This window comes from Myxine glutinosa, chromosome 11, assembly GCF_964187855.1.
Source record: "Myxine glutinosa chromosome 11, kmMyxGlut1.1, whole genome shotgun sequence".
In the NCBI taxonomy this organism is placed as follows: Eukaryota; Metazoa; Chordata; class Myxini; order Myxiniformes; family Myxinidae; genus Myxine; species Myxine glutinosa.
In genome coordinates, this window is record NC_136271.1 from 124,578,572 (window position 1) to 124,591,483 (window position 12,912).

The 12,912-nt window shown below is 43.4% G+C and overlaps 1 protein-coding gene across 3 annotated transcripts in view; it reads right to left on the reverse strand.

The window, feature by feature from the left end:
* Positions 1 to 1,337: 1,337 nt before the first annotated feature.
* Positions 1,338 to 12,912, reverse strand: part of INTS7 (integrator complex subunit 7) — a 58,706-nt gene continuing 47,131 nt past the window's right edge. For all 3 annotated transcript variants that reach the window (XM_068131101.2, XM_068131099.2, XM_068131100.2), the window contains exons 16-21: positions 9,676 to 9,779; positions 9,474 to 9,542; positions 6,021 to 6,153; positions 4,177 to 4,275; positions 3,857 to 4,045; positions 1,338 to 2,566 (exon numbers count right to left, since the gene is read on the reverse strand). In XM_068131101.2, the coding sequence (XP_067987202.2) occupies positions 2,243 to 2,566; positions 3,857 to 4,045; positions 4,177 to 4,275; positions 6,021 to 6,153; positions 9,474 to 9,542; positions 9,676 to 9,779 (918 nt within the window). In that variant the 3' untranslated portion in view covers positions 1,338 to 2,242. The remainder of the gene's footprint in view (positions 2,567 to 3,856; positions 4,046 to 4,176; positions 4,276 to 6,020; positions 6,154 to 9,473; positions 9,543 to 9,675; positions 9,780 to 12,912) is intronic.

Sequence of the window (12,912 nt, forward strand, 5' to 3'; positions counted from 1 at the left end):
GTGCTCCTGTGGTAAAATTTCGTGTCAATCGGACCAATGGTTGCAGAGAAGATGAATTTTTAAAATGACGTATGCACAGACACCACATGTACACACGCCACCGATTGTTTTACCCAGCCTTTCGCTTCGCGAGTGCAGGGTAATAATCAGAATCACGACAGTTTAACACAGGTGGAGGCCAATTAACTTGGCGTGTGATTTTGAAGGTGATTGGTTACACCTGAGCTAATTTACAATTGCTATTATAAGGGGGATGGACACTTATCCAACCAAGATATTCTGGTTTTGTATTTTTAATTAATTTTCTAAAATTTTAAATCAATTTGTCGAATTTGTTTTTCACTTGGAAGTTGTGGGTTACGATGTGTAAATAAAGGTGGAAAAAGTGATTTGATGCAATTTAATTCCAGGCTATAAGGCAACAACAGGGCTGCATTGATTGGATATAAAATTAAATAATCGGTTTCACATGAGTCCGTGATGCTGCAACTCATCAAAACTTTGTATTTTTGGGATATCAATTTGCAAATAAAAACGCGGTGTCATCATTTTAAGAGGGACCGAGTGAGTACGATACGTCAGTCAAAACAATGCTGAGCTTATTTCCACCAAATTGATAACAAACCACCGAGCGTGTAATGTACTCGCAGCACCATAGCATTTATACGTGGTGTTTGTTTAATGTATGCGCTTTTCAATGAGGTGCGTGAGTAAGAATCAGAACGTGTCTGCGTTTGCCCCGTTTGTGTGACGCACGCAAGATGCTTTATAAAGAGAGATGAGGGACCGCTCATCCTGGAAGGACATCTCGTTTAGGATGTGCAAGGAAACGGCCAAGGTGCGCGTCTCTCCTCTCTCTCTCTATCTCTCTCTCCCCCTCTCTCTATCTCCCCCGCTCTCTATCTCCCCCTCTCTCTTTCTCACTCTCTTGCTTTTTCTATCTCTCTATCTCCCTCTTCCTCTCTCTCTCCCTCTCTTTATTTCTCTCTCTCTCTCTCTCTTTATCTCTCTCTCCCTCTTTATATCTCTCCCTATCTCTCTCTCTCTATCCCTCCCTCTTGCTTTTTCTCTCTATCTCCCTCTTTATCTCTCTCTCTCTTTCTCCCTCTTTCTCTCTCTCTCTATCCCTCTCTCTCGCCCTCTTGCTTTTTCTCTCTATCTGCCTCTCTCTTTCTCTTTCTACCTCTCCCTCGATCCCTCTCTCTCACCCTCTTGCGTTTTCTCTCTTACTCCTCTCTACCGTCTCTCGCAGCTGCTTGGAGGACTCCTGTAAGCGAACGACAACAAATCGGGTGCTATTGGGTTAAAGTATCTTAAATGCAAATCTTACAATTGTTGGCAAAATGTACGCGTTTTATTCTTCATAAACATTGAAACAAATTATAACCTTGAAATCGATTCTCTGCACCAATCTAATTGCAGAGCCTTTTGTGAGCCAAAGCGCTTGGTTCATATGTTTGGCGTTGCTCGCTTCCTTATGTATATTCAGAGAAGCCTTATAATGTATGCAAACATGACGTGATCATTGATGAATGTAAAATGTGCCCCTAGTGCATTTTTTTTATTTCACAGCAAACGTCGCGTTTCAAGTGGACGTACGTTTTTTTTGTCCGAACTTTATTTGCAGATGCACCAAAAAAAGAGGAAGCGGAGGAGTTTATCGGAATGTTTGAGAATCGTGCAAGCGAAATGTTGGCGGCCTGGTGCAGTGGCTCTGAGCATTTCAATGGTTCCACAGCGAAACTGAAATGTTTAGGACCACTCGACCCGACCGATGCCACAGTCTTCAGACCAGAATGTTTGAAAGGGCGGTGTTCATCAAAATGGCACTTTATTCTCCATGAGCATCAAAAAAAAAAAGTACAATGGACTTATGGATAACATAGTAAACTTAAGTGGCTTCCAAGTCCATGGGGCCCTGTACAAGCTCAGCAGAATCAGTGCAGTCCTTGTGTCTGTCATTGTTTAAATTCTATCCATATGAGCATCAAACATCCTGGAATATACATCCTTTGAGCCAATATGCAAGCACCTTTTACAGGCCAGCAAAGATTATATGAGCAGCCAGTGTTGCTCCATACAAAAAGTTTTTTTTTTTTTTTAACATCTCGTGTCAGGGTGTCATGAAAAGGGTTGCCTTGAAGGTGAGGCAACGATACCTGCCATTAAAGGTAAACTTGAAACGAAAGCACTTCTGGAATTGGAGTATGGAAAAACAGTTACAAAGTGAGTGGTCCCTGCTTTAGAATCGGCTGTATCCAACTGAGGTTGAGGTAGAAGGACCGGGAACTGCACGGGTCTGTGCCGGGGGCTGCGTGCGGCCACTTGACCCACTGGCCTGCGATTGGGCACCCTGGCCTTGCGTGTAAGAGTCGTCGAGACTACGCACGAGCAGTGTGGAACGAGGCCCAGTACGCCACACTGCGCCATCGGCGTCCACCACCGAGGCTTCCACAGTGACGGTACTGGCACCACCTCCTGGGAATGCGAGCAGGAAGTGTGTGCTGAAGTAATCGTTGTGCGGGGCGACTTCCTGTGACTGCTCAGGGAAAGTGCTCTCAGCCACCTTCAAGTTGCAAGGGATTCACGCAATGGTTATTACTACAACAATCACACTGGGACCAATCACATGTAAAAGTTTAAATGTAACCGGAGTTCACCATTGTGATTTACCATAGGTACATATGTAAATATATACATGTAAATATATAAATGTAAATATATAAACCCCCCAAAAAATCTATATATACACAAAGAATTAAGTTAAGCACCCCCCCCCGTTTTTTTACAACCTCGCACATTACAAGTTTGTTGTCGTCAAAACAGTGTAATATACCCATGATATTGCTATATTTTCTGGAGAAGTGATATTATGGTCACATAAAAACATAACAATCATGCCGTTTTCAATATTTTATTCTGAATAATTTAAGGTGAAATTTTTTGGGAATTTTAGGCATATTTTCACCTCAATTTAAGTATGGAGCTATAGGTCCATCACGGACAGTGTGGATGACGTTTATGTTTTCTAACGTACAGTCATTGTTCTGAGAAGACCTCTAGCGATCTTTGCGTCAATAACGTGTGTAGGACCCACGTGATCGGATCACTGACTCAACCAATCACTTTTTTTCACTTTGATCACTCAATTTCATCAATGGATAATTGCTAATGTCATACCAATCATTATTTGATCTCACATACCTTAGAATATATGCCAATGTATACATATACACAAAGAATATATATTAGGGGGTGCTTACCTTAATTCGTTGTGTAGGGGTGCTTAACTTAATTCTTTGTGTATATATATAAATTAAAATAAAAAAAAATCTATTAAATATAAAAAAAATATATATATACCTATATATTAAAAAATAATAATAAAATAAAATAATATATATATATATATATTACATACTTATAAAATGATAATTGTTAAATTATTACATATGTGTGCATTAAAGGATCAGTTCAAATGGTCTCCCTGGAGTTCTGGTGTCTAATATACAAATGGTTGATTTGCCCCAAGTTACTAGCTCATCAATTTGAGTCAATTTGGAGTCATAGTCATAGTTTCATGGGTTTCAATGCAAGATTATTCTATGGACAAAAATGCAGAAGAAACGATAATGAACTAGAATGTGAAAAACCATATACCATGGTTCAAGGGATTGTTGAATGGGTTAAATCATAATCCATGGTCCGTGTGATCCTTCGACAACCCTTTATTGGTGTTTTGAGGGTTCTTTTTGTGAAATGAACATCAATTAGAAAGTAAATTCCTTTTGAATCTGAGAAACAAACCATGAAAATGCAAATCCATGTGTGCAATGTCCTCGAGTAGAAGGCCCACCTTGCCGTTGTTGGTCGAGGGCCGTGCCTGCGTGCTGGCCGTCACCACGAGTCGAACGGTCTGCACTTGCCGGAAGAGTCCCGGGCGTCCGGCAAGTTGTATCACGCCTTCCACCTTCAAGGCGAGCAGCTGGCTGCTCTGGATGGTGATTGGCTCGTTGGGAAGGCGTGGTGTCGGTGAGAGCGCGAGCTGCAACGTTGCGATCAGTATGTATTGATGTTAATCTTGATACAACAGTCACATAACACCTATGATATCAACTCTGGTATCATCCCCATTGCTCCAAGAGCTCGGCATGTGGTCCACGTTCGCACAGTTACCTTGATGCTGGTTGATTGTAGCTTCTGGAAGAAAAACCGAGGTAGACACAGGGGAACCTGCAAGACCGTGGTGGCCGCTCGTGCCAGGCATGATATGTACTGCCACCCACAGATAGAGATGGAGGGGAGGGGGAAAACAACAAGAGGAAAAAAACATTGAGAGTGGCATAGCTTCAAAAATAGTGAACAATCCACAAGGCCGAATTCGACTTGGAGGGCACGGCTGGCGATGGTTTCAAACGCGGGTTCAGGTATACCTGCATCCCAAGGTTGAAGCGATGCCCAACAGTACTTTCCCTTTGGAATTGAACTCGCACAACAATATACGAGGGTTCATTGCTTCGAAGGTTCGTTTTTATGAAACGAACATCAATTAGAAATGAACGTGTCGAGTTGGAAGGACACAGGTGACCCAGTGAACTGTCATGGTAGCCAAGTGTCACCACACAGGCGAAGTCACAATTGCTCGGATTGGCCGGAACTTTAAGGTAGTGCGACAATGAATTTCACTCTTACCTTTAAACACCTGATAATTTAATCGTCCTGTGTTTAGCTTTTTTGCCGGTGTGTGCCCCAGTTTAGAATAGGTACACCGTATCGTTGCGTGTCGTAAGAGGCGACTAAAGGGTTGGCGTCAGGAAGGGCATCCGGCCATAAAAAAACATTGCCTACATACAGGAACCATGATCGTCATGAGGCCCGCAAGGCTAACCCCCGCTCTAACAGGGGAAAAATGGTCTTAAAAAGGGATTTTTTTTTTTTGTGTGTTTAGCTTTTTCATTTGAAGAACAGTGAAGCACTATGCAGTGTTTCACCATCAGGAAGATTTCCCAGGAAGATTTCAGGATGCACAAAATTAGCAAAATGGAAGAGGTTGGTCAACCGGACCAGGCGATTTGAGTGGGACACGTGACGCTTGGTTAACGCCCGACGATTATGAAGAGCTCGTGGGTCTGGCCCAAAAGGTGCTCCTCAAGAAAACATCGGTGTTCGTGTCTATATCCTGCTTATCCTGGTATCACAGCTTCCCCCACATAGAGGAGGACCAATGGTGTCTGGGCAGGTAATGGGGAGACACAAGTGAGACAGATAAAGGGTGGGCGTCCATGTTGAGACCGAAACTGCGGTCATACTGAATACAGGGCCTCAAGGTGCTCGGCAAAACAGACGTAGAGGTTTCAACGTCACATGATCAATGAAAATTCTTCAACGTCACATGACCGATCAAACACATCTGGACCATCATTGCTTTCATGACAAATTGTAAATGGTGTGCGAAGCGATTTTCAAATAGGAATGTGTCCTTTTTGACCTTTTTCACCCAGGTGACCCAGAAACAACCCAGGTGAAGTTTTTGTAATCACGAGACCAATGATGGATGCCCTTTGGTTGAACAACTGTGCAAGCGTACGTACACCTGTCTGTTTTGTTTCTAGTTTCCTAGCACTGGCATTTCCAAACGGCTTTGGCGTAAAGAGGAGGACAGGTAGTTCAAATTATTCTGAAATTCACATCACCAAACCCATAAATTTCTCAATCGGTGAGCCTCGCACCATCACGAGGTGAGGCAAGGTCGACAGAAGGAGATCGACGTTAAACCGGGCGTTACAGCTCATGCCAGGGCAACCCAGGTAATGAGGAAGGGAATGTGGAGAAGCCCTCAGCACAATCCTGCCCAGGTAATGAGGAAGGGAATGTGGAGAAGCCCTCAGCACAATCCTACCCAGGTAATGAGGAAGGGAATGTGAAGCCCTCAGCACAATCCTACCCAGGTCAAGATAATGAGCTTGGATGAAGCAACGCACATAGTACTAGATACGCGTGGTCAGTCGCTGTAGATGTACCTGGTATGAAGCTGGTGGGTACTTGTGCTGCAGGTTCTGAACTTCCTGTAACGACTGCTGGAAGGCTGTAAGCAGAGATCGTTCGGCCTCACTGCCCACCTGTCTCAATCCACCCTCCATGCAGTCTCCGATACTGTGGCGGCATCAGAGAGGAAAGCATTCGTTACAATCACCTTGGTGTAAACACCTGAAGCACAAGGTAGCTCAAATTTACCACACTTTCTGAAAACACTTTTGTAATTCTGTGCAGGTATGTTACTGAGATGATTGCATACCTATCATTTAGTTACTTTATTATCAATCAGATATTTTGAAACCAATGCTTTTCCTAACCATGTGGTTCTTCCTTGTTACTACTCGGTGAAAAGGTGTATGACCCAATGCCGAGGTTTTTTTTTTTTTGGTTTTTTTTGTGTACAAGGTCGAGGCTCGTGTAAGAGCAAACATTGATCACAAAAAGACAAACTGAAACATAAAACATAAGATAAAGGGAGCGGGAGACAAGATGGAGAGAGAGGGCAGCACACAAGTACAACATTGGACTCGATGTGTTGATCGATGTGCCCATGGTTTACATTTTCTTTGCAAGAATGACAACAATAACTGCTGTTACAGGATTGAAGTTTTCATACTAAATTCGTAATATTGGAACACAATGATTACAGCAGAACTCGCTCTGTATGTCTCTCTCTCTGTCTCTGTATCTCTGTCTGTCTCTCTCTCTCTGCATCTCTTTGTCTGTCTCTCTCCGTCTCTGTATAACTCTCTCTCTCTGTATCTCTCTGTCTCTGTCTCTCTCTGCTCTCTCTTCTCTTCTCTTCTCTTCTCTCCTCTCCTCTCCTCTCCTCTCTCTGTCTCTGTCTCTGTCTCTGTCTCTGTCTAAAGGGGATGTATGGAAATCTTTTCTTTGTTCACAACTTGCAAAAAATAGAGAAGTTGAACTGGTGGAGGGGATGAGAGGACACAGGGTTTTGTGGCCTCTAAATACCTATCCTGAACTAGGAAACTTTCATTTTTTATCATACAAGGTAGAACCATGATGATTAATTACCCTAATGGGGGTAATATGCACCGATCATAAAGGGTAATGTACACCAATCATTTCTTTGTGTATTAATCATAATTTATTGTTCGTGTATTATTTATCGATTTATCATCAGCTTTTACACCAAGCAACCCATTTACCCTTATGAAAGTATTGAGTGATCTGTACCTGAGCCCACATATCATACTCTGGTGGAAAGGTTTTACGAGACCGTCCTCAGCAGGTGAGGGTGAATGGTAGTTTATCAAAGTTATCAATTTTGAATGCAGGTGCTCCACATGGCGGTGTATTATCACCTTTACTGTTCAGTCAGTACATCAATGGATGTGTGCCTCTCAAAGAAGTGAGTAACTTTATCAAGTACGGGGACGATACCGCCATTGTTGGCTGTCTTTCCGATCAATCATCCTTTGTATCTTTACCTCGAAGAGATTGACACATTCAATAAGTGGTTTGGGGACTTTTGTCTTACTCCGAATTTGTGCAAAACTAAAGAGATGATTTTGGACTTTCAGAAAGGTCACAATCATGAACCTGTAACCATAAATGGTGAAAAGGTGGAAATTGTTACCAAATTCAAATACCTGGCCACTATTATTGATAACTAACGAGGTAACGTTTAATGAAAATACCGATGCTGTGTACAAGAAATCAATGCAAAGATTGCGTATTCTCAGGAAGTTGAATTAATTTGGTGTTAGCTCACGTGGGATGCGGATGTTGACAAATTCCTTGTTGATCAGTGTTTTGTCATTTAATCGAGTTTCCTGGTTTAGTTATCTACTAAATTAATGTGTGGAATAATTCACGACTGAGAAAGGTCATTACTCTAGCATTTAAAGTGGGTGGGCCTTGTACTAGTACGGAGTCTTTATATTTGCGAGCATTGAAAAGGAAGTCGATGCATGTTTGTGCTGATAAAAGTCACTTCTTGAACGGACTTTTTGAAAAACTGCCCTCAGGGAGACGCTTTCATTTATGTTCATTTATACCAGGTGCAATTCAAGTGTTAAATTCAAATTCTTACCCATTTCACTGTTTAATCCATCTTCCATATTTACCTGTTATTCTTATTTTGATGTTTAACGTTTCTACTCCTTGTTTTTCACCTCCTCTCCTCTGGTTTAATTCCTTCTGCTCTCTTAGCTCTCAGACCTTCTCCAACACTGTGAAGATGCACACGTTCTTCCAGCAACACACACCTCGTTAAACTGCCAAAATCAAGGCTTACTGCACACCTCGACTCCTTTTTTCATCGTTCTCCTGTCTAAGGAACTGCCTAGCTTCCTGAGGCCATTCTTTCCCACTCTTCCCTCCAAGGCTTCAAGCAGGCAGTGCACCGCCATCTCATCCCTTATCGTAACCTTTCAATATTTTCTACCCACAATGACTCTTCACAACACAATTCTCTTACTTGCAGGTTCCTGTGCTTCCTCACCTCCTCTTTCTTATTTTCTTTTATATTCGTGTCCAGTTGTTGCCCTGCTGCCTCACCTCCTCACAGTTGGTTACCTTTTTATCCTCCGTCACCTCGCTCTTCAATGAACTTTGATCTTGCATCGAAAGAAAGAAAAGGAAACCCAAATTGTTCTTGTTATTACGCTCGATATGGCTCAACAAAATATCACGTTTGATCAAAATGTTTAAACTCTTCATATTTTGGAGGTTAAAGTCTAACAGATGAAATGCCAACTCACATCTCTAGTTTGGATAAGGATACCAAAACCAAATGAATCTGTAATATCAAGGGTGGTGATTAAGAATTACCTTCCATTGATACATAAGAAAACCAAGAACGGCACTTGTATCCCAATGATAGGCCAGATCTGGATCCGGACCTGAATCAAAATCTAATCGGCTTGTTCTTGTCGCCTCACCAACTCATCCACCTAGTTTCGTCATAAATCGACCACAACTTTTTGAAATATCATGTTATATGTCGTTTTATACGGTGATCACTTAATCACTTAATGATTCACTAAATCATTGTGATTCAATAAAGCCCGATCACTTAATGGTGAAGAATCACTTTAAAAAAATTCTAGTATCCGGATGCTGATGTTCACCAAATCGAATCAATTCGTCCTTGTCACACACCCAACCTGTCCACCAAGTTTCGTCAGAATCCGTCCATAACTTTTTCGAGATATCCTGCTCACAGACAGACAGACAAACAGGAGTGAAAACATAACCTCCGTCCACTTCCGGTGGGGGAGGTAATGAAGAGGAATTAGAATGAAAGAAAAGGAGAAAAAGGAACGAGGCGTAAGCACAAGAGAATGAAATTGCATCAAGAGCCTTACAACTCACATGATTGTGTAGAATGCACAAACTCTATATCATACGGTAAATGCACAATGAAAGAATCGTTTTCAAGATAAGTGGAAAGATAAGCAGTGGGTGAAGACCTGCCGGTGTCTTGATTCAAAATCAATGTTTCGATGATGTTTATGATGAGCAGGCAACTCTGCTGATGTCTGGGTCGTGTGTGAAGATTGCAACAATTAAATCGGGACAGAAGAGAGCGGCGGCGATCTCGCAAGGGCCGGGCGGTACAAATTCGCCGGAAAGGTTAATGAACCGGGCTGTTAGAACTGAGGCCGAGGATACAGCTTGATATTTCTCAAGGAGCCAGGGTCAGCATCGAATGCGGACTGGTACAATTCACAGTATCGCCGAACAAGGCCCTGGTATTCTTCGATGCACTGCTTCATCTGCAAATGCACAGACATGCACACAACTTCCGGATGCGTCACATGTTTGGTATTCCCCCATTCCCCGTGCCTGCAAATGTCTCCCAATGAAAGATTTAAAATGCCGAAATCAAAAATAATTCCAACAATTCCAAAATGAGAAAAAAGGACATGGGCAGGGTCTGCGAGCGGCAAATTTGATAGATCGTGATGACGTAAAATGTCGTAATATTTTCTCCTGGTACTGGTAAACGTAAGGGTTTTGAAAGGATGAAAAATGCGATTTGTGTTCCACAGTGTTCAAGTATATAACTCAATTTAAATAAAATAAAGATTGTAAAGCTTGTGGAAATGCTTTTTTTGGAAGTTTACCACCAGTGATGCAGTGCCTTTTACACCACCTCATTGAACACTTTACAAAAGATATTCATGCCTGGTGTTCCGATTCATGCCTGGTGAGTGATAGGTTGATGATGGTGAAAATGATGATTGGAAAGCTCTTGGTGAACGTCATCTCGGGATATGCTCCGCAGGTTGGTCGAAGCAATGAAGAGAAGGACAAGTTCTGGTGTGCGATAGAGAAGCTGATGGAAAACGTGAAAGATGATGAAGTTGTTGTGGTAGGAGGAGACCTGAATGGACATGTGGGAAGGAGTATGGATGGTTTTGAGGGAGTTCATGGGGGTTACGGATATGGTGTGAGAAATGGAGAAGGTGAAAGGATTTTGGAGTTTGCTGATGGAGCTGATTTGTTGATTTGTAATATTCAGTTCCAGAAAGAGGATAATAAGCTTGTTACATACACGTCAGGTGGGTCGACGACAACCGTTGACTACCTGATGGTGCGTAGGCGAGATAGGGGGCACCTCCGGGACACAAAGGTGATCCCGGGGGAGGAGGCTGTTTCACAGCACCACTTGGTTGTCTGCGACATAAGGGTGAAAGGTGCGAGGAGAGCGCGGCGGGTGAAGTACCAACCAAGAATGAAGGTGTGGAGGTTGAAAGAGGTGACAGTAAGGTAGGCATTAAAAGAGAGGCTGAGTAGGGTAGAGGATGATGTGGTTGAGCTTGAAAGTGGTTGGATGTCAATGAAAGCTAGTCTGTTGGGAGCCGTTGGTGAGGGATGTGGATGGACAAAAGGACCACCGAGGCACTCGGAAACACTGTGGTGGGATGATGAAGTTGGAAAGAGGATTGACGAGAAGAGGAAGAAGTTCAAGGAGTGACAGAAGGCGAAGGGTACGGGAGCAGAAACAGCAGAGCATGAAAGTTATAAGGCAGCCAGGAAGGCTGCAAAGAAAGAGGTAGCAAAGGCGCAGGAGGCATGGAGGAAAATGTTCGGAGAACGCTTGGATTCGGAAGAGGGTCAGAAAGCAGTATTCAGGATTGCAAAGCACATAGCGAAAGAGAGGTGTGATGTGATGGGGGTGAGTTGCTTGAAGGATGAAGTGGGACAAATCGTTATCGACCCAGATGGAATTAAAGGAAGATGGAAAAGATATATGGAAATGCTGTTGAATACAGAGAATGAATGGGATGGCAACATAGAGAGTAACCCAGTTTTAGGACCGACAGAGAAGATAACTGAGAAGGAAGTTGAGGAAGCGATAAAAGCAATGAAGAGTGGAAAAGCGGGAGGGCCGACGGGAGTTGTGGGAGATATGTTGAAGGCAGCAGGAAGTTGGGGGTGTGAAGAGAATGACAGAGATCTGTAATCTGGTGGTGAAAGAAGGCCGCATTCCAGTGGATTGGGAACTGAGTACCCTCGTCCTTCTATACAAGGGGAAAGGTGACCCTCTGGAGTGTGGCTCGTACCGAGCGATAAAGTTATTGCATCATGGAATGAAGGTATTGGAAAGGGTGTTGGAGAGGAGGATAAGGAAGAGAGTGAAGATCGATGAAATGCAGTTTGGATTTATGCCAGGAAGAGGAACGACAGATGCGCTTTTCATTGTGAGGCAGTTGCAGGAGAAGTACATGGAGAAGATAAAGAAGTTGTTTTTTGGGTTTGTTGATCTGGAGAAAGCATTCGATAGGGTTCTACGCAAAGTATTGACATGGGCATTGAGGAAGTTAGGAGTGGAGGAATGGTTGATCAGAGTAGTGATGGCAATGTACAAAAGAGCGCGCACAGCTGTAAGGACGAAGGACGGGAACAGTGGTGAGTTTGAGGTGAAGGTGGGAGTGCATCAGGGGTCGGTACCAAGTCCACTACTATTTGTAGCTGTGATGGAGGTGCTGGCTCAGAACGTAAAGGAGGGTTTACCGTGGGAGTTGTTGTATGCAGATGATCTGGTGTTGATTGCGGAAAGTATGGATGGACTGAAGGAAAAGATGAACACGTGGAAGGAATGTATGGAGACAAAAGGTCTGAAGGTGAATATCGGAAAGACGAAGGTGATGGCAAGTGGTAAAGCATATGGTGAGGTGGAAAGAACTGGGAAGTGGCCGTGTGCTGTGTGCAGGAAGGGTGTCGGAGTGAACTCCATTCAATGTACAATGTGCGCTGAGTGGGTTCATCAAAAATGTAGTGGTCTGAGAGGGTCATTTACCAGTGTGGCAGCTACATTCAAATGTAAGGTGTGCACAGAGGGGGCTGCAGATGGAGGAAATGTTGAGTTGGATCTTGGAGATGGCGTGAAGCTGGAAGGTGTGAGAACATTTTGCTACCTCGGAGACATGCTGAATGGAGAAGGTGGATCAGACTCGGCAACGGTTGCTCGAGTGAGATGTGCATGGAAGAAGTTTCGGGAACTGAGTGGCGTGCTGATGAGGAGGAGAGTGTCGCTGAAGCTGAAGGGAAAGGTGTATGCTACATGTGTGAGAAGTGTTATGATTTATGGGAGCGAGACATGGGTAATGAACGTAGAGCAGCAACGAAGGCTGGAAAGGGTGGAAATGCGAATGGTTCGATGGATGTGCGGAGTATCGTTGAGAGAGAGGAAGACAAATGATGAATTGCGAAAGATGATGGGAATGTTGCCTGTGATTGATGCTGTGAAGAGGAACAGGTTGAGATGGTTTGGTCATGTGTTGAGGAAGGATGAAAGTGACTGGTTGAGAAGAGTGATGGAAATTAATGAAGAAGGAAGTAGAGGACGGGGAAGACCGAGAAAGACTTGGCTAAAGATGGTGGAAGAAGTAATGCGGGCAA